Source organism: Procambarus clarkii, chromosome 61, assembly GCF_040958095.1.
Source record: "Procambarus clarkii isolate CNS0578487 chromosome 61, FALCON_Pclarkii_2.0, whole genome shotgun sequence".
Classification (NCBI taxonomy): Eukaryota; Metazoa; Arthropoda; class Malacostraca; order Decapoda; family Cambaridae; genus Procambarus; species Procambarus clarkii.
Window position 1 is genome coordinate 18,794,057 of NC_091210.1, and position 22,462 is coordinate 18,816,518.

The window sequence follows — 22,462 nt, forward strand, 5'->3', positions numbered from 1 at the left end:
GATACGAACCCATACCAAAGCGCTCGCAAAACGCCAGGCGAATCACTTCGCCACGGGGCTGCTGAACCACTGGATCCTTATCACTGAGCCTGTTGACATTCCTTCTGGTTATTGCTCAGAGTTCCGTCTTATCTTTAGCTTCCAAGATGAGGAAGAGAGGCGCCTCCGGACCCCATCTACAGAGATACTCCGGGATGAAGGCCCAGATCTACAGTGGGAGTTGGTAGCTCCCGCCGGGGCCCTCCGCACCGCCTTCGGCAGAGTGATGGGCAGACGCAGCACTTGGCACAAGATGCTGAAGATATTCTTGAAACAGGTGATCTCAATCAGCCAAGATGTAGATGCTCCGATAATGTGTAGTATGTGACTTCCAGTGCATTTTAGGGTGGTGTTTATTTTGTGCCAAAACGATTCTACTGTCGTGGATAGAATGTTAATGATCATATTCAAAGATGATGCGATTCTTTTGATGTATAACTTGGGATTCCGTGAGGGTCCAGCTCTCCTGGGGTCTAAATCATCTTGTGAAATCTTTTCGAATGGACACTCTTTGTCGCGTGCCATCAGTTTCAAAAAACATTTTTTGCTTTTGGCATCTTGTTCTAATTTCTCCGGATGTGTTTGGAAACTATTTGTTTGTTTTGACTCCGAAGAAGAGACGCGTTTAAATATCGGTTTAGTCGAGTGTTTCCTGGAGAAGGTCAGTCTTGGAGAGAGCCCCGAGCAGCCCCGCCGTGGCCACGAAGACAGTCTCCAGCAGAGTGGCGGGAAGACGCACAACCTCTCCCAAGTTCCTGATGATCTTGGCGAAGGAGCTACTTCCTGGCAGGAGGAGCTGGGCCTGCCACGCCATCACCCAGGCTGGTACTCGCCTCAGGTACGCCCTCACCACTGCCTTCGTCGTCCTCGACGGCGCTAAGTTGAGGACGAACAACATAGCTGACCGATACCTCAAGCCGGAGGTGATGTAGCAGAAATATATCATAACGCGTTTGAACAATTTCCTTGGAATGACTTCGACCAGCAAAGATATAAATGCTGCGTTAATCTGAACGATGCGAGCTGCGGTGGATTTAAGCAAGGTGTTTATTCTATGCCAAAATGATGTAAGTGCCATGGATAGAATACAGAGGATCATGCTCAAAGAGGATGCAAATCTCCTTACATACAACTTAAGAGTGAATGTAAAACCGTTTAACCTGAAATCCAATTTCTCTTGTGAAATATTTCTAGATTGACTTTTCTTGTCAATCTTTTCATCTCCTGTCATTAATTTCCATGGAAAATGTGATTTATTTTTGGTAGGTTGCTCCAATTTCCCCGAATATCTTAAATTTTTGTTCATGAGCCTCGTCTCGTCCGGTTTGTTATTGAATGACTGATCGTGCTTAGCAGTCATTATTTGTGTGGTAAATTGTTCCATAAATATACGTGACCTCTTATATTTTCCTTGATTTTCAGATTCATCACTAAATTTTCCGATTTGTTTTACATTTTCCACAGAGTGCTTTGATTCGGAAGGTTTTGGAGATAAATTTTCCATTTTCTGTGCCTTTTCCAAGATATTTTTTTTATGAATTTTATCTTTGGTTGATGATACAAAATTTCTATGTTCAAAATTTTTTCCACTTGTTTCTGATACGCGGGAATATATCTTTTTCCAATTTATTTTCTGTATTATCTGAAATTGGCTTCGTTTTCTTAATAGCCTCAGTAAAATTCAGCAAATTGTCAGACTATCTATAATTATCCAAAATACTCGTTCTCCCTATTTATTTCTCTTCTACATTCACTTCCGACCTGTCATAAGTTGTTTTTCACATTTATTGCTTGTAACTTTCTCAAGTATGTAAACTAACTCGTCCCGAGAGTATCCTTGCTTGCCGCGAGGCTTCTGGACAGCCTGGTATACAATAGTTGTTTAGTAATGGTGTATACCAAGTGTTTGGCCTATGTTTAGGTGAATTTTGGGTTGAGTCTGTGTTGGCCTTTCTTGGAAGGGAGGGAGGGAGGGAGGGTGTGTGTGTGTGTGTGTGTGTGTGTGTGTGTGTGTGTGTGTGTGTGTGTGTGTGTGTGTGTGTGTGTGTGTGTGTGTGTGTGTGTGGAGAAGGCGTCTGAGCTCACAATATGGAAGCTAGAGGAAAGGTGCAGTGGGAGGAATTAGGAAGGAATAAGATGGCATTCGAGTAATGAAGACTGAAGTACAGACATAGTTATGAGCTAAGACAAACAGTGGGTGGTGAGACAGCAATAGGTAGGAGTGGTCTCAGTGTTATTGTTGCTTTAGATTTAGCTACTCAGATCAAAATGTCCATGTAGCACGGGCTATGGTGAGCCCGTAAGATCTCAGTAGCGATGGCCTGCTTTAGGTGGGCGAGGCGGAGGCACAGCCGTCTCGTCTGGGCCAAGTCTGAAAAGTAAGACAATTCAAGATTAATGATCATTTTCTTGTTACAGGAAGACTCCTTAAGCAAATCTTAATACATCTTTATCCCTTAATGTACCTTTTGAGAGAGAGAGAGAGAGAGAGAGAGAGAGAGAGAGAGAGAGAGAGAGAGAGAGAGAGAGAGAGAGAGAGAGAGAGAGAGAGAGAGAGAGAGAGAGAGCGCATGAGAAAGAACGAAAGAAAAAGTGTAAAGAGAAAAGAGAAGATAAAAGGTAGAACGAGAAAGAGAGAGAAAGGACACTTACAGGGCCATGTAGGAGAGTGTTGCACTCTTACAGGTCATGTAGAAGTGTGTTGGACACTTACAGGGTCATGTAAGAGTGTAGAACACTTACGGGTTCATATAGAGGGGTTCCTCCTCGTCAATAACAGCGTCTCCTTGATAGGGGGCGGGATGTGGGTAGTCCTGATGTTGATAGCCTTGATCAGGATAGTCTTGATAGCTTTGAGCTTGGTAGCCTTGTGAGTAGCCTTGAGCTGGGTAGTCCTGTTGGTAGCCCTGGGCTTGCTGGTCCTGCTGGCCGTAATTGTACCTTGAAGGGGTCTGGCCATAGGCTTGGCCCTGAAACGAGGTCATTTCAAAGTTAGGTCCAATAGGTCAGGTTAGGTACAATGAAGGTGGTATTCGCAGATACAGACACGCACAAACACACATGCACACGAGACGACATGGACAATTACAGAACACAAATGAAATGGGGAAGCAGAGAGCCCCTTTGAGAATAACGAAAGAAAGAACGGAGACACAGATTGATCTACGGACGAATCAGATGGAAGGCAAAACTTAAATGATCGGAAGGAGAACGACAATAAAGGACCGGGTATGAAACTGAACAAGGAAAACACCTTCACAGATAACGCTAGATCCTTAACTGTAGCCTCTGTTCACCAAGCAGTGAATGGGTACCTGGTTGTTAAACGATTTGGTGGGTCGTATTCCGGGGAAAATTAAGATTACGGACCTGACCGAAACGCTATGCGTGCTAGTGGCTGTACAAGAATGTAAGAACTATTGTATAAAACAAAAAATATTTTGAAAAGTTGTTCACCAGTGTGAAGAACTATGAATAACACAGTCCGGCCTCCTAAGGTTTCCCACCGCCAAGAAAACGGTCAATTTAAAGTGGTCTCTCCTAACCTACCAGGACCCAAAAACAGAAAACGGGACAGTTCGTCAGCCGCTTCCATTTTCTAGTACGATAATTTTTGACCTTATGTAACACATACGTGCGAAAAGCGACGTTCTCTGTAGGAGGCTAAGCGATTTCCCCAATAGAAGCTTAAGAGGCCTTGAGGCAAAGAAAATCACAGACCTCAGACCGAGATTACGAGGGAGGAAGTGAGAATTTATTTACTCGAGTTAGTCCCAGCAATCATTACCTAACTCGCGTTCAACTTTCTTAAATTTGACCAAAATGTTTATTTTAGTTAGAGTTAATTCACATTTTCCATTACAAATTTATTGGTTTTCTTTTTCACATGTTGATCTCTTCTTTGTGTGGACCCCCACACTCTTAGTGTGATGTGAACACACTTCATCCTGTCACACACACACAAACATACATATTTACTTTTATATTTTGCACTCGTTGTTCATCTGACGTTTCACCACGTTTTTCTCTTTTTATAATGCTCTTTTTACGGACTTGTTTTACTCATAAATACAGTGGTTTAAGTGCTTACCAAATTCATGATTGTGGTGTCTTCGTGAATCTACACACCTTCGTTCTCTATACGAACCTAAACATCCTTTTTTCTACAAGAATCTGCATCTCTTCTTCCCCTACTCAAATCTACAGACATTTTTTTCTCCACAAGCGTCTATGACTCGTCATTCTGTATAAGACTTTATACACACCTTCGTTCTCTATAAGAACGTAGACTACCATGCATATTCTCTATAAGAACTTAAACACCTTATTTGTCAATAAGAATTTCCTAATTTTAAAATTATCCAGCAGATTGTCAACATCTCTCAAGGTTTCGTCCACTTTAATCCGGAAATTATGTTGGGAAATTTTCCTCCTTTACTTCTGAGAGTTTATATATTTAGCCTTGTTGTGCGCTTCTAGATACTCAGATGTCATAAACCCTTACATTGCTCCAAACGTCAGAGGCAGTTTTTTTCCCTTTTGCTCTTTGTTGTAAGTCATATGCACAGTGTTGTAGTAAGTTATTTATTTGCATAGTTTAGGGGGTTAACATGGGTGAGGTCCATGGGTTATATTCTTACTGTTCACAGTGAAAGCATTCGGCAGTGCGAGTGCCTGAGGTGTTCTGGGACGGCGGTTCGATCCCATCGAACAGCTTCAATATGTTCTCTTTTTTTGGATGTACATATGTACGTACATACATATATACATACATATATATATACACATACACCCCTCACTTTACACATGATACGAGGTTCCTCCCAGGTCAAACTCTCCCCACAACAGTCCCTTAACTCCCGGGTACCTATTTATTGCAAAGTGAACAGAGGCATAAGGGATAGATGCCCAACACACATCTGTTCCGTCCAAAGATCGAACCCGGGACTTCCGACTGTGGATCGAGAATGAAGCCAAAAATGTCCTGAAAATATTTCCCATCAACGACTACTAAATTCCCGACGACATCGCCGTTTTCAAAATATTCCCGGAATCAAAAATTCTTTTCTCACTCAAATTACTTTATGCCATTACGTGTCTTCTGCCATTTTAGACCATCGGGTCTCCATGACTTCGTTTAAAAAAAAAAATTCTATTTCTATATTTACCAACAAATTTAAAATATATTCATAATTCTCAAACACAAATATTTTAACATGTCTTTCAGAAGTTGAATTTTTTATTATATAAATTTGATAGATAATTTTTTTCCGAATTATTTTTTGGCATTTGTTCCCGAGATGTACGAGAGGTTGTGATCGCTCCTTTGCCAGGTAAGTACATTACAGGCTCGTCATATCACGTGCTTCTTTCCCCTCTCCTGTGCCAGGTAAGTACATTACAGGCTCGCCATATCACGTGCTTCTTTCCCCTCTCCTGTGCCAGGTAAGTACATTACAGGCTCGCCATATCACGTGCTTCTTTCCCCTCTCCTGTGCCAGGTAAGTACATTACAGGCTCGCCATATCACGTGCTTCTTTCCCCTCTCCTGTGCCAGGTAAGTACATTACAGGCTCGCCATATCACGTGCTTCTTTCCCCTCTCCTGTGCCAGGTAAGTACATTACAGGCTCGCCATATCACGTGCTTCTTTCCCCTCTCATGTGCCAGGTAAGTAGGTAAGTTACCGGCTCACCATAGCCCGTGCTACTTTGAACTTGTTCCGAGTAGCTTAATCTATAACAACGAGAGTTTGTGAAAGGTACGATACTGTAAGCTCGGAGAAGCGAGCAGCTGTTCTGAGAAACAGCTGCTCAGAAACATAAAAACACCAGTGTTATCATGTATAATGTCGCTTGTATTGAAATAATGGGGGAAATTTTGGCACTGTTAGCCAGTGGTACAGAAGTGTAGATTTGTGTTCACTCGCAAGACACACCCAAGAGGGGCGAAGGACTATCCTCTATCATACTATCATCAATACAGTATGATGATAGTGAGTACACTATCATACTCACTCACCTGGTAACCAGAAGCAGCCTCGCCACCAACTGAAGAAGAAAACAAATATTAGTAAATGAATAAGTATATTATATATATATATATATATATATATATATATATATATATATATATATATATATGAATAGTTGATAACTATTTGTTAGTTAGATAGTTAAATAGTTATAAATAAATTTAAAACCGGTTGGGCCCTCAACTACACCACAGACTGTAACACTCGCCAGGGGCCCTCAACTTCACTACAGACCATGTAACACTCACCAGAGGGCCCTCAACTACACCACAGACCATGTAACACTCACCAGGGGGTCCTCAACTACACCACAGACCATGTAACACTTACCAGGGGGCCCTCAACTACACCACAGACCATGTAACACTCACCAGGGGGCCCTCAACTACACCACAGACCATGTAACACTCACCAGGGGGCCCTCAACTACACCACAGACCATGTAACACTCACCAGAGGGCCTTCAACTACACCACAGTGGAGCTACTCACTGGAACAGGATGCAGTGATATGTTTATCTTTCCTCCGTCAACTAAGCCACTCCCCTACTCTCCCCCCCCCTTTTGTCAATCCCCTGCTACCACTAACAACCTCAACCACTTCCACTCCTACCCTCGGGTCTATATGTGATTTCTACTTACAGGGTACATATGTGACTCCACGACATAGGAAAACATACAATGTCATATATAAACATACGCCTCTTGGACATTTGGAACGGACAGAGATCTTATATATAAATGTATAGATTGAAACAGGTAAATTGGAGAGAGAGAGAGAGAGAGAGAGAGAGAGAGAGAGAGAGAGAGAGAGAGAGAGAGAGAGAGAGAGAGAGAGAGAGAACCGACCCCAATCAGGCAAACATTTAACCAATTTGCACCAACCCTTATTAAACGTTAAATCAACGCTTTTTTTGTCTATATGACGCCAATTCATCGTTAATCCAACATCGTTAGCCAATTGAGTGACAACTTACGTCTTGGAGTAGAAACGAAGCCGGGGTTGGCGAAGGCGGGAGAATAACTTAGCGTCTTGTTGTACTTCTTAGTCGTTCCTCGTCCTCGAAGAATCGTCACTACCTTCCCCTGAGGACAAGTTACAGAGGTTAACGAAGCACGGGGACAAGTTACAGAGGTTAACTAAGCACGGGGACAAGTTACAGGGGTTAACGAAGCACGAGGACAAGTTACAGGGGTTGACGAAGCACGAGGACAAGTTACAGGGGTTAACGAAGCCTGAGGCCAAGTTACAGTGGTTAACGAAGCACGAGAACAAGTTACAGGGGTTAACGAAGCCCGAGGACAAGTTACAGGGGTTAACGAAGCCCGAGGACAAGTTACAGGGGTTAACGAAGCCCGAGGACAAGTTACAGAGGTTAACGAAGCACGAGGACAAGTTACAGAGGTTAACGAAGCACGAGGACAAGTTACAGGGGTTAACGAAGCACGAGGACAAGTTACAGGGGTTAACGAAGCACGAGGACAAGTTACAGGGGTTAACGAAGCACGAGGACAAGTTACAGGGGTTAACGAAGCACGAGGACAAGTTACAGGGGTTAACGAAGCACGAAGACAAGTTGCAGGGGTTAATGAAGCACGAGGACAAGTTACAGTAGTTAACGAAGCATTAGGACAAGTTACAGTAGTTAACGAAGCATGAGAACAAGTTACAGGCTTCCTCTCATCCTCATTTGTTACTCTAATATTGACAAAAGCAGGATCCTCATTTTCCCTCATATCTTCAACAAATGCTCATCATTCCATCACTAAGTCCCTGATTGGTTCGCTCCAACCTTACAGCCCTTGCGGATTATCTCATTGTTGTATATAATATACAAATTATACCAGTGAGGTTATACTTAGTAGTTCCGATATTTGTATATCATATAAAGACTTGTAATCAGGTTTTGGGGCTGCCTAAACGAGGCAGAAACGTGGGGATTTCCGGGGTGGAAACTAACCGCTTATATCACGGTATATTCACTATACACCGTATATCAATACACGACTGTGAAGCAGCAATGCAATGCTCTATGTACCGTCTGATCAACATTCAGAAATATACTTGCTTCACTACACAAAAATCAAACTCATGACAAAAAAATTTACTATCTTTAAAAATTGTCATAAACATCGAATAAACATCCAAAAATAACTTAATCATTGTTAAACTTGCGGAAAGATTAGTGAAAATAAAGCATTTCTTCAATAAACATTCAACGAACCCCACTATCAAAAATTTACAAGAAAGTATAAATGAAACAATACTTATCAGCAGAACCCAAACAAACCAAACCTAGGTTTAACTACAAACACAATTCTAATTTATATGTGAGAAAAGGACAATTTTCAACACACAATATGTTAAAATTACCGAGCGCATCTTTGGGGGTCGGAGCTTGGACGAGCACATTCTGAAGGGTGGATAAACAGTGTTTGTTTGTATATCTTATATAAATTAGAAGATAATTAACAAAACAAATAACCGTAGCTTTACCCAAGTGTCCAGCTAGTTCTACCCATATTCGTAGTCTTTTGCTTTTTCACGTAAGGTCACCAGGGGACAACGTAAGGTCACCAGGGGTCAGCTGACGTGATACTGACCTTGGACGATGGTGTGCTGCCCATATTCTCCATTTCTACGTCATTGGAGGGATGCTCGTCACTTGTCTCCACTGTGGATGACAATGAAGCATTAACACACACACACACGCGCGCAAACACACACACACACGCGCGCGCAAACACACACACACACACAAATGGAGATATAAACAAATGAAGAGTCAATACATTAGACAACCGAGGGTTAAAAAGGCGGAGACCAAGAGCTAGCAGCTCAATCCTGCAGACAAAATAATACACACACATATGCATGTACAAAAAAACCCATTAAATAATGAAATTACTTATATATAGATAAAAGATAATTCACACAACATCTTGTTATAATTCCTGTTATTGGGGACAGGGAGCCTGTGCATATGTATACACAGGCTTGTATCGAGCCTTTACCCCCCCCCAAGGTGGAACTACTGACCCCCCCTAAGGATGTGTTCCCAGAACAACTGCCTAACTACCAAGTACCTATTTACTGCTAAGTGAACAGAGGCATTAGGTGAAAAGATTCAAGCACAACCATTTCTGTCCCCGTCTGGGAATCGAACCAAGCACGAACAGCAAAAATGTTCCTGCTTTCTTTCAAGCAGGAACAGCAGAAATGTTCCCGCTTTCTTCCAAGCAGGAACAGCAGAAATGTTCCTGCTTTCCTTCCAGCAGGAACAGCAGAAATGTTCCTGCTTTCTTCCAAGCAGGAACAGCAGAAATGTTCCGGCTTTCTCTAGTAGACTGTTGCTGAGACCTGAGTAGTCACTCTGCCTCTTGAGTGCATGTCCCAAGATGGGCGAAGCGATACACACTCTGCACAGATGCAACAACAACAGTTCATTTAATTTTTTCATGGTTCCTCCGAGACTTCAAAAAGCCAATTCAAATCGCCCCAAGGGCTGCATTTGGCCCGTGGGCCGCCAGTTGAATAGCCCTGATATACCATATATACTGAATATATGCCGAGATATCTAAAATATGTTATATTTTACTCCAATATTACACTGTCAGGTCCTGCAGGAGTACCAACACTACCCTGTCAGGTCCTACAGGCGTACCAGCTCCTGCAGGAGTACCAACCCTACCCTAGCAGCTCCTGCAGGCGTACCAACCCTACCCTAGCAGCTCCTGCAGGCGTACCAACCCTACCCTCACCCCGTATCACCAGGATAAACAAAAACATTGGCCCGGAGACCAAGACTCACCAGTAGTCTCCTGCTCAACGATCATGAGGGGGTTGTTGCCGAAGAACTCACTGAGCTCGTTGTGGTACCTGTGGTCCAAGAGGTAGAGGATGGCCCCCAGGACCATGCACAGACAGCCTGCAAAACAGTGATTTACTACACTTGTTTGTACAGCTTTGAAAACTCTGTTTATTGCTGGAGAGAGAGGGGGACGGGGAGGGGGAGGGGAAGGGGGAGAGAAATTATGAGGAGAGAGCACTAAGCTCTAGTACATCTGTACAGCACTTTGAAGAGATATGAGGACAAGGAGCTGGGATACGAGGACAAAGAGCTGGGATACGAGGACAAGGAGCTGGGATACGAGGACAAGGAGCTGGGATATGAGGACAAGGAGCTGGGATATCAGACCACACACTAGAAGGTAAAGAGACGACGACGTTTCGGTCCGTCCTGGATCATTCTCAAGTTGACTTGAGAATGGTCCAGGACGGACCGAAACGTCGTCGTCCTTTCACCTTCTAGTGTGTGGTCTGGTCAACAACGTATCTCTCGCTCTATCTAAAGCTACATAACAAGAAGTGTACTCAAGTTTTCACCAACAATAACATCATCTTCCCAAGTTACCACCACCAAGTTACAAGTCTGGTAGCTGGCTGCTACCAGACATGCACCAAGTTTCTTACCAACAATGAGAGCCAGGTACCAATGGATGCCATAGTGAGTCCTCAGGACCCCCTGTGGAGGCGAGAACGGTACCTCCAGCTCTATAAAATTCCTGTTGCCGGCCCAGATCAAGGCGGCGATGGTCAACATGGCGCCGGTGAGGGCCAGAGTTTGAGAAGCGTAGATGATCGTCAACTTGAACAGAATCACCGTCAGGATCCAGAGTGGGAACGCTGTCCTGTGGGAGATGAAGAAGAGGGTTAGAGAACAGATTCCATCAGGATTCAGAGAACACACACCTCCTGTAGGTAACAGAATTAGAGAACAGAATCTCCGTCAGGATCTGTAGAGTGATTAGAGCCATGGAGAGAGTTAAATGATTATATTTGTACGCTTAAACCCCGGATATACCATCTGTGTTACTTTAAGCGACCATTCTATGACGAGCGACGGTCTCTATATACAGGTCGGCGTTCAATCCCAGACGATCCAAGTGGTTGGGCACCATTCCTTTCCCCCGTCCCAAATCCTTATCCTAACCTCTTCCCAGTGCTACATAGTCGTAATGGCTTTACGCATTCTCCTCATAATTCCTTCCTCGATCATTTTCCTATTTCATTTGGTGTAAGTGTACCCTGTGCATTCAGGCTCCGATGAGCAGTGAGACTCAAGTCTTGCTCAAAATATTTCCAGACCAGTTGGTCGGGACAAGTTGGGCGGCCGGCTCAAGAAGGTTAGTCGCTTTTGATGTTGGAGTTAGGTCGAAGGCTGCCAGGTGGGGGAGGTTTTACTAACCCAGGTGGCTAATCTGGTCGACCTGCTACTCACCGAGTGGCTAATCTGGTCGACCTGCTGCCTGTCGAATGGCTAATCTGGTCGACTTGCTACTCACAGAGTGGCTAAATAACTGACAAATGCCCAAAGACGAGAGACTTTAAACGTGTCAGAACCTTCCTTAAAAAGGATTGACTCTCCCGGAAAGAGGATTAAACACGAATCCCAACATCAAAGAGATTCTGGATCCTACAGGATGAGGAGACCTGGATAGTGGGCTTCACGTCACAGATATTCTTAATGCTGAATACTGCATCACGTGTTTATATATTATATATATATATTATATATATATATATATATATATATATATATATATATATATATATATATATATATATATATATATATATATATATACACACACACACACACACACACACACACACACACACACACACACACACACACACACACACACACACACACACACACACACACACACACACATACGTAAAAACATGCTTGAGCAACGTTGAATTAACGTTAATTCAAATGTGGGATTGATTGTCCATGGAGTGTTTTTCTAACCTTTTCTCGGCTCTTATCGACGTGGATTCAACATCGATAAGAGCCGAGAACAGGTTGGGAAGCACTCTATGGAGAATCAATCTCTCATTTCAGGTTTCATAGGAGTTATTGGGCGTCACAATAGGGGCCAATCCTACCTAGGGAGGGGAATGGGGGTGGATCCCAAGCACCCTGTGACACTCGCTATGCAATCAGAATTCACCATTGAATGGTGCGTGATGCTAACCACAACAATCTGGCCTTCATCCTCGTACAGACAGACAGTTAACACACTCCACACCCCAACACCCTCCCCACACCCCCCAACACCTTCCCCACACCCCCCAACACCCTTCCCCACACCCCCCAACACCCTTCCCCACACCCCCCAACACCCTTCCCCACACCCCCCAACACCCTTCCCCACACCCCCCAACACCCTTCCCCACACCCCCCAACACCCTTCCCCACACCCCCCAACACCCTTCCCCACACCCCCCAACACCCTTCCCCACACCCCCCAACACCCTCCCCACACCCCCCAACACCCTCCCCACACCCCCCAACACTCTCCCCACACCCCCCAACACCCTCCCCACACCCCCCAACACCCTCCCCACACCCCCCAACACCCTCCCCACACCCCCCAACACCCTCCCCACACCCCCCAACACTCTCCCCACACCCCCCAACACCCTCCCCACACCCCCCAACACTCTCCCCACACCCCCCAACACCCTCCCCACACCCCCCAACACTCTCCCCACCCCCAACACTATCTTGACAAGATGTTGCAAAGTTGTCACAACTACGGGTGACAGCTGAAGGTATTACGTGTCCTGACTGTGGCTGTGGTGTGGCTGTGGTGTGGCTGTGGTGTGGCTGTCGTGTGGCTGTGGTGTGGCTGTGGTCTGACAGGAGTGTGTATGTTCTTGCTGTAACATTTCTGGGGTTTAGCTGCAATATTGTTCTCTGCAATGTTGCAATACTGTACCTTCAACTAGTTGCACCCCGCATGCAGGACGAGGATACACCTACCAGATACAGATGTGGGCGTACCAACCGGACGTCCGATAGTACCGGCCAAATCGGATACCTTCTCCGTCGAAGGTGAAATATTCGGCCACCCACAGGATAGGTAACGGTGTCCCTTTGAACTGAGCGGCCCGGAAACTGCGCTGGATCTCTCCGGCTGTTAGAGACAGAGAGAAGCATGTGAGGCACAGATTTGGGAGCCGGAAACCCTGGCAACTATAAAACAGAAATCATGGAAATTAATAAAGTAGAAACTAATCAAATATAAACTAATAAATTTTTTAGTGCTAGCAAAGGGAATTTTGTTGGCATGATTCAATTATTTCCCGTTTTTAATTGAGATTTAACAGGACGCGAGCAAGCATAACCCTTAATTGAAAATAGTTACTGTTTACATTTGATGCATGAAAGAGCTTGTCATCTTTAGTTTTAGGTCGTGTGAACTACAGGGGCCAGATTCACGAAAGCACTTACGAACGTGTACATCTTTCCTCAATCTTTGACGGCTTTGGTTACATTTATTAAACAGTTTACAAGCACGAAAACTTGCCAATCAACTGTTATTGTTATAAACAGCCTCCTGGTGCTTCCGAGCTCATTAACTGTTTAATAATTGTAAACAAAGCCGCCAAAGATTGAGAAAAGATGTACAGGTTCGTAAGTGCTTGTGTAAATGTTTTCGTGAATCTGGTCCCTGGTCCGTAAATCCTTTGTCTACAAACATTCTGAGGCTTGTTAGTTACCACAGAACCCCCATCTCTAGCTGGATAATTATGAAGATATCAGTAACTCAGATAACCGTTTATCCCCACCGCAGGTTTCTGAAATTCTTGTAATATTGCTGAGGCACCATCCCACAACGTTAGTTTATGGGATGGTGGCATCATAACGTAATGACGTTAAACAAACGTTGAGGTTACGTTACCACAAATGTTGAGGTTACGTTGTGTGGAGTGGTGAACGTTGAGCCTCAGAGGTTTTGACCTCTGAGTCCATGACTTTCGGATCAAATAGTTCCTGAATTCATATCTTATCTTTCAAAACTCTTGATTACTAAGTGTTCTGGGACATGGTATCTCAGATACCAAGTCTTTTCTCTCTTCCAGCTTCAAGTCCATTAGCTTTACGAACTTCTAAACTCAAGTTTTCTTTTGACCTTTGAATCTAAATCTTCAACTCTAAATAAAAACCCTAAATTTTATTGTGGCCTCCGATAGATATAACTAAGATTTTCAGAACTCCTGCCCTTAGGGGACGAGTTCTGTAAACTCTTGACCCCTAACCCCTCTTGAAAAGGGGTTAGAGGGGTAGCTTGCTACTGACCTTTTAACCCCTTTTCGCACCCAGGGCTTTAACAACCTAATGGCCTGAAAGGGCAACAACTTCGTGGTTCACTAACCAAAGGGACCGAAGCCGGCGCGGCCCTGACCCCATTCCCAGGAGAACCTTTCGTTGTAGTTAATGGTTTCGCCTCGTAGGTCACCCTCTGGTTCTCTCAGGGCTGTGGGAGCAAGATAATGTCATGAGGTATTTCAGAATCATCACTGGGGCTTAGTTATATATTGTTTGTTATATCAAAAAGGCCTTTTATGGCTATTAACATAATTGTCTTACACATCTAGTATAATAAAGAGAATATATATGTTTAGGAAAACATTGCATCTATGTTGATTAATTGTTGACCAGATCACATACTAATAGGTGAAAGGACGACGTCGTTTCGGTCCGTCCTGGATCATTCTCAATCGACTTGAGAATGGTCCAGGAAGGACCGAAACGTCGTCGTCCCTTCACCTTCTAGTGTGTGGTCTGGTCAACATACTTTAGCCTCGTTATTGTGACTCATCGCCTGCATATGTTGATTAACGACAAGGAGGCGGGAACCAGGAACTGTAGCTTGACTCAGGAGCAACATGATATGTAGAATCCGAGTCACAATCCCCTGGAAGATTGGACTCACGCCACTGAGCCACATAAATCACACACATTCCTAAGCTTACCAATCAAGAATTCTATGCCTTAGCTTATCCTCGTCTCTTTAGGCCTAGTATTAACCTTCCCCAGGATGCAAACCACAACAGTTGCCTTACTCATGGGTCCCTCTATATTACTGCTAGGCGAACAGAGGCATCAGGTGAACAGAAAACGTGCCCAAACGTTTCAAAGTTACTCTAGGGCACCGTAACTACTGAACAATGATAGCAACAACAGACAGACACTAAGTTGCATTGATGAATTAGCTGAAATATTATTAACGAAGAATGTGAAAAACACTTTTTCCAATAGAGTTTTTTCATTCTATTGCTCTATTGATCTATTGACCTGACACCAATGGAAGGTCCCCGATCTATTTCTCGCATACCTGATTGGTCTGTGAAAGGGATCTATCAATCTATCATCCATTATTCTATTATCTATCACTACTAAACACTTAAGTAGCTAAGCTCACCACTGTCAATTTTATGATTTAATTCTTTAACTTCCTGGTAAACAGATATCTGGAACTATGTCAAAAGATCAATTCAAGGAAGTTCCTCTCCACGAGATATCAAACAACCAATTGGACTGATGAGCGATATCGTGTTACCAAGCCCCTGATTGGTTGAGCTCTTGGCTCTGAGCCAATCAGATGCCACCCTACGTGAGTATTCTGTCAATGATCACAATCAGGTTACGTCAATACATTGTCGGGCCCAATCGTTTTTTTTTTTTATTTAGAAAATAATATTACATTATTTTCGATAACAGAGCTCAATAGACTCAAGAATCTGTACACTTGTTGATTGACAGTTTAGAGGCGGGATCAAAGAGCCAGAGCTCAACCCCCGCAAGCACAACTAGGTGAGTGTACACACACACACGAACTTTTTTAGTGTCAGAGTGGTTGACAAATGGAATGTATTAGGAAGTGATGTGGTGGAGGCTGACTCCATACACAGTTTCAAGTGTAGATATGATAGAGCCCAGTAGGCTCAGAAACCTGTACACCTGTTGATTGACGGTTGAGAGGCTGGACCAAAGAGCCAGAGCTCAACCCCCGCAAACACAACTAGGCGAGTACACACACACACATACTACCAAACACTTCCACACACAACACACACACACTTCCACATACCTTTCAGAGTAACGTTGACAGATCGGAGGCCGAGGCCAACACCAACAGATGCGTGGATCTCCTGACCGCTGCCAGCACGGTAGGGGGTGACAGTCTCCACACTCCCCACCTCCCACTCCTGCCCAAAGTTGCATACTGCAACCGGTACAGGCAAAGCAAAACGATTATCAACAGCAAAGGTTAAGTCAGTATGTCAATATAACACTTATAAAAGAGCTGGGATACACGGACAAGGAGCTGGGGGTATATGAGGATATAAGAGGGTGGCACAAAAGGGCGGTGTGAAGGATTGGTGCCCAACCACTGGGAACCTCGGGGATCGAACGCCGACCGTGCAAGAAGCAAGGTCATTGCTGTTCAGACCAGGTCAAGTAGTTGGTGTGTGCAGAGAGAGACAGACAGACAGTCCATGATGAAGAGCTAATCATGATATGTAGATATAAATATGTATCTATGTGTGTATGCACGTGTGTGCGTGCGTGCGTGCGTACGCGTAAGAGACTTCTAAATTTGATGAGAATACTAAAGAACACCTCTTATGACAAATTCCAAATTTCAGATTTGTTTGAAACTTGTCTTATATACTATACAAGTATATACTTATATAGTATATAAAAGTATATACCCTTCACACACACTATACATTATACTTTCTAAATACCACAGTTAACTCAAGTCTTTGTCTAACAATATCCCCCAAATAGTTTCCATAACCAAATCCTATATTTTAAAATATTGATTTTTTTAAACAAAAAGTATGGAAAATATTAATTTTTTGGACGGGATTTTCACTGGGGATTTGACTATGGAAATGCCTTAATGCCTTTCTTTGTCCCAGCAAGCTCAAAAACAATCAGCATTGGAACAAAACTTGAAACCAATAAGCTCAAGTTTCAAACTATTTATCCAGAAATCTAGAATAAAAAATACATATAAACTTATCAAACGTTTAAAAATTGTTTCTACTCCTTGAATTTTTTTTAACCCATGTTGCAGTCAGAATACTTTCAAAAGGAGAAGATTGTCTCTGAATGCTGGATATAGAAAAAGATTAAAACTAATACAGTTTTGATTTACAATAGAAATAATTTGAATTACAATTAATAGAAGGAATTTGAACATAAGGTACCCCTAAAAAAATTTCTAAATATACCCTGGTCGGTCAAATACTCAATATACCATTCTATATGACTATCAATGAAAGCTTAAGGCTTGTCTAAATGCGATTTGGGGAAGATTTCAGAAAACGTTCGTGAGCGTAAAAGTTAGAGAAAAATACAGTCTTCACAAATTTTCATCCTATTACTAGCCTTAATAATGCATAATGGAGTGAATAATTTGTGGATTCCTTGTGTATCAGTAAAAAGGAGACAGACACACAGAGACACACAGAGACACACAGAGACACACAGAGACACACAGAGATACTCACCCATAATCACCAATCCAAGAGACAAACTGAGAGTAACTCGAACGAACACGGAGAATTTCTGTGGATGAAACGATTGTCAACACTAAGTTAAAAAGAACATGAATATATTATATATATGAGGACGAAGGATTCTAGGACCGGGCAGGACTTTAGAAGGATGGGTAGAGAATACCTATAGGTCATAAGCAGGGGCATGTAAGGATCTATAGGTGGGACTTTTTCACACTGGAAATAGATGGGACTTAGCAAGCAAGAGACGGGTGGGACTTTATCCTTACTAATGAGTAGAATCCTAGCAGGAGGAGACGGAAGAAGGACTTATCCAGCAGGGATAGACAGGACCTTACCAGCAGGGATAGACAGGACCTTACCAGCAGGGATAGACAGGACCTTACCAGCAGGGATAGACAGGACCTTACCAGCAGGGATAGACAGGACCTTACTAGCAGGGATAGGCATGATCGTAACTCACCGAGCTCCATCCACTGAGGGTAGGGATGACGAAGGCTACGAAGGGGACGAACACTACGAGGAAGGCTACAAGCCAACCCACGTACAGGACGTCTTCGGTCACTGGGGTCTTGAGTTCGCTGTACAGGGTAGGGAAGGGCTTCCAGCGGAAGGCATCGAACCATCCACCCCCCGCTTGCACAGTACTCATGGCTGTGGTGGTGGTCACTGGTGGTGACTGGTCACTGGTGGTGGTGGTCACTGGTGGTGGTGGTCACTGGTGGTGGTTAAGTCATTAATTAGACCTTACATATTTACAAACACATATATATATATACACCCAGAAGTGTACCTCATTTCTACCACAAGGATACATGTTACATAGAGGAAGCATGTATAAACATCAGTGCTGAACCTCACTCGAGTCCCTCAGTAGCAGGATACGTGTGCAGGATGGAGCGTTTCCTCTCTGAATAGCAACGTTAACGCCCTAAAACAGGAAATTTCGTCAATCCACTCTTTAATAATCCTATTTAGTTTTTCGTACAACTCTTTCAGGGAACTTTGAGTCCATATCTACCATACGAACCTGAGGGGATGCCAAACCAATCAGAACGAAGCTGTTTGAGTGTTCCAGCCGTCTGTTACTCTGAATATAAGTGGCAACTGCTCCAATTCCGCTAGTGTCATGATTCCATGGCACCATAACCCAGTGATAATGATTCATGTTCTACTAAAAAAAAATCACAGGTCCAGTTAATATATTCCATGATTCGGAGTAGGGGTTGTCATTGGCAACATGTCAAGTTGTACTCAATTTACGTGGCAACCCGGGCCCTACCATGTTGGGCACGTACCCGGCAGGAATCACTATGTACATTTTGGTGTTGCTTACCCCATGCATCGTTGCTTACCCCTCAACCTCATACACACACAAACATGTATTCACATGTAGAATACACACAAACATGTATGGAATGTAGAATATTTTCATATATATTCATAACCATTTATGAAACAATTTGTTGAGAGAAAAGTTGCTATGACTAAGATGGGAGAGCTGAGTGTGTAGTGAGGGTGTACTGAGTGTGAGTGTGAGTGTATTGAGTGAGAGTGAGTAGTGAGAGTGAGTAGTGAGAGTGAAGGTCACCAGAGGTCAGCTGGGCCGAGTGGACCCGGAGTACAACAGCTGGTCGTAACAGCCAACACTAACTGCCAATAACGACCACCTGGTGGGTGTACTCTCCTAATTGTACCAGCCTAAGATGACCTCTTAGCTCCTGGCTACCGCCTCTCAACCCCCTTAAGCAATTTATGTATAAATTCAACATTCCATCAACATTATTCGTGTAGGTTCTTATTACATCTTTACTCTAATAATAATTATTTTATTTCTGGGTTCTATTGCATCTACATTTGGACCTGTGTAGAGAATGTGGCTCCATTAGATTACATTATTCATCCATTTGTTCACCATTCTGATTTGTTCATACCCCCCCATGATAAACAGTGTTCATATGTTCTGACTGCTCCACTGAGTATTATGTATGTGGTGATCATATCTATCCTAGCTCATCCCTATTCACACCTCAACCTATTCCCATTTGATTGAAAATCTACTGAATTTCGAACAATATTCTTATTTTTTATCATTATTACCTAATCAAGAGATGGTTTTTACAATTTTATATATATATATAATATATATATAATATATATATATATATATATATATTTGAAGGAGTCACGTGTGTATGAGAAAGACGGTCGCTCACAACTGACAGGAAGCCAAAAAGGTCGCCACAATCTGGTTAAAGCGACCTGATAGTGGCAGCTGATATGAAGCACTCTGTAGGACTCGAACCCTCTCTCAGCGTTCACACACCAAACAAATACACCAAAGACCAAACAAAAACATCAGAGACCAAACAAATATACCCGAGCCTCAGCAAACACACAGCACAAAATAAGTACATACGAGGACACAGGAAATGCCCAACATACCAAACAAGTACATAATAAGCACAAACAAACACCTCACAGGATAACAAAAACACCACAAAATAAATACTGCAAATGGCAACCAAATAACCTTTAAGTAACTCACTAACAACCAAATTACAAGTCATTCCACATAGCATTAAAACAAGACAAAACACTTCACAAAAAGTTTCACATCAGCGAGTCGAAGCGCCTGAAACTTTCTTTGGAAGTTTGGATTTCAAGACAACACAATGGAGCAGGAACACTTACCACTCGATACAAAGATCCACTTGAAGAAGTTGTGTCCGTTATATATAGTCCAGGACTACAATAGGCGACGACGAACTTGAACTGTCCAGGACTAGAGCAGACGACGACGAACTTTTACTGTCCAGGACTATAGCAGACGACGAACTTTTACTGTCCACGACTATAGCAGGCGACGACGAGCTTGTACTGTCTAGGACTACAGCAGACGACGACGAACTTGTACTGTCCAGAAGTACAGCAGACGACGACGAACTTGTACTGTCCAGAAGTACAGCAGACGACGACGAACTTGTACTGTCCAGAACTACAGCAGACGACGACGAACTTGTACTGTCCAGAACTACAGCAGACGACGACGAACTTGTACTGTCCAGAACTACAGCAGACGACGACGAACTTGTACTGTCCAGAACTACAGCAGACGACGACGAACTTGTACTGTCCAGAACTAGAGCAGGCGACGACGGAGACGTCCTCGCTGGCCCGTGGGAGTTCTGCAACTATGCTATGGCGTCTGAGGCGATAAGACAGGCGTGGAGCTTCCGGTGTGGGCCTGGAGCCGTCTCATTGTGTAATGTCTCCCTCCGTCACCACCACCTCTGCCTCCTAATGGTGTTAATACACCTGATCGCTTTGAAATTTTGACAACGTTGCTATTCGAATAGGCGCGTGTTTTTATATACCTACTATATACATGACGCACCTGTGACAGGAAAAAAACTTTTTTAAACAGCGCCATCTGTTGGACGTAAGAGAAACATACGCTGTAATATCCGAAAGTTCATCGATTGCTTTGAAATTTTGACACATTTCACATGTCAGATATATGCATTATGCACATATATACACACAGAAGTACCCAGCTTCACGGTGTAAACTCACTCAGTTTACTTTAAGTTTTGAACACTTTTATAACTGTTGGTTGGTCAGTAAACTGGCGATATGACTGTAGTACTCCCCGAGCTGGTGATTGTCTAGAGCTCAACACCAGTCGTAACAACAGTTCGGGGGCCAGATTCACGAAGCAGTTACGCAAGCACTTACGAACGTGTACATCTTTCCTCAATCTTTGACGGCTTTGGTTACATTTATTAAACAGTTTACAAGCATGAAAACTTGCCAATCAACTGTTGTTATTGTTATAAACAGCCTCCTGGTGCTTCGGAGCTCATTAACTGTTTAATAATTGTAAACAAAGCCGCCAAAGATTGAGAAAAGATGTACAGGTTCGTAAGTGCTTGCCTAACTGCTTCGTGAATCTGGTCCCTCCTCCTTATATTCCCAACCACTTGAACTGGACGGTATATTGACGGTCTCGCGTCATACAGGTCGGCGTTCAATCCCCGACCGTCCAGCTGGGTGTCCATTCCTTTCCCCCGTCCCATCCCAAGTCCTTATCCTGACCCCTTCCAAGTACTATATAGTCGTAATGGCTTGTAACTTTCTCTTGATAATTCCCTTCCTTGACAAATAAATTTAGTCGACAAAATCTAGAAGGGGGAAACGTTTGCTTGTACTTTGACGTTATACGTCTACAGATGTTAATGTACAACTTTGCCACTGGCTAGGCTCGTTAAAGCAGCAGCCACTATAGTACCCCCCCCCCAAGATGCATTCATCAATTTTAACATACCATGTTAAAAATATTGTTCTCATATGCAAGTTAATATTATTATATATTAAAGTTCTAGGTATAGTTAAGCGTAGGTTAGGCATTTAGGTTCTGTTGGCGATTATTTGTATTACGTGGGTGAAGCATTTACAGCATTGTGGTTCGAACACAAGTCGTCAGTGAAGCACTTGTTCCGGAAGTGTTCGGACGTTATTAGTTGCGAGTCGCGTGTAAACCGTTTTTCACTCGTAAACAGCTGGGGGGTTTGGCGGGTGGATGGAATCACTTTTGGGTCTTTGTTTGGACGACGAGCTGTATTAACAAAGGCCAAATGCTCGTTATTCCAGCCGCCAATCCCCTGTTTATGAATTTAAAACTCTGTATACGACTACCAACTGTTGACGTTCGAACATTTCTCGAAGTGCTTCGCTGGCGACCTCTGTTCGAATCAACTAAATGCTCAACCCGTTCTCGCTTACAAAGATCCAAGCTCTTTAATCCACCCGACAAACCCACCGTTTATGAGTGAAAAACGGTTTACACGCCACTCAACTGATGACGTTCGAACACTTCCGGAACAAGTGCTTTGCTCACGTCCTCTGTTCGAACCACAATTCTATAAATGCTTCACCCACGAACTTATAAATACAAATAATTACCAACAGAACCTAAACGCCTAACCTACGCTAAACT

The 22,462-nt window shown here is 43.4% G+C and overlaps 1 protein-coding gene across 2 annotated transcripts; it reads right to left on the reverse strand.

Moving 5' to 3' along the window:
* Positions 1-1,664: 1,664 nt before the first annotated feature.
* Positions 1,665-21,146, reverse strand: LOC123774445 (dual oxidase maturation factor 1). Of its 2 annotated transcripts, none has more exons than XM_069307957.1 (13): positions 20,158-21,146; positions 17,927-18,165; positions 17,455-17,512; positions 16,023-16,157; positions 14,304-14,405; positions 12,908-13,061; positions 10,546-10,763; positions 9,884-10,000; positions 8,676-8,746; positions 7,049-7,157; positions 6,060-6,088; positions 2,782-3,008; positions 1,665-2,410 (listed from the first exon to the last, which is right to left on the reverse strand). In XM_069307957.1, exons 2-13 carry the CDS (start codon positions 18,113-18,115, stop codon positions 2,347-2,349), a joined length of 1,473 nt encoding a protein of 490 aa, XP_069164058.1. In that variant the 5' UTR covers positions 18,116-18,165; positions 20,158-21,146; the 3' UTR covers positions 1,665-2,346. The 2 variants fall into 2 exon arrangements, with proteins under 2 accessions (XP_069164058.1, XP_069164057.1); XM_069307956.1 differs by having other exon boundaries at positions 17,927-18,181; positions 20,158-20,733.
* Between the last annotated feature and the right edge of the window lie 1,316 nt (positions 21,147-22,462).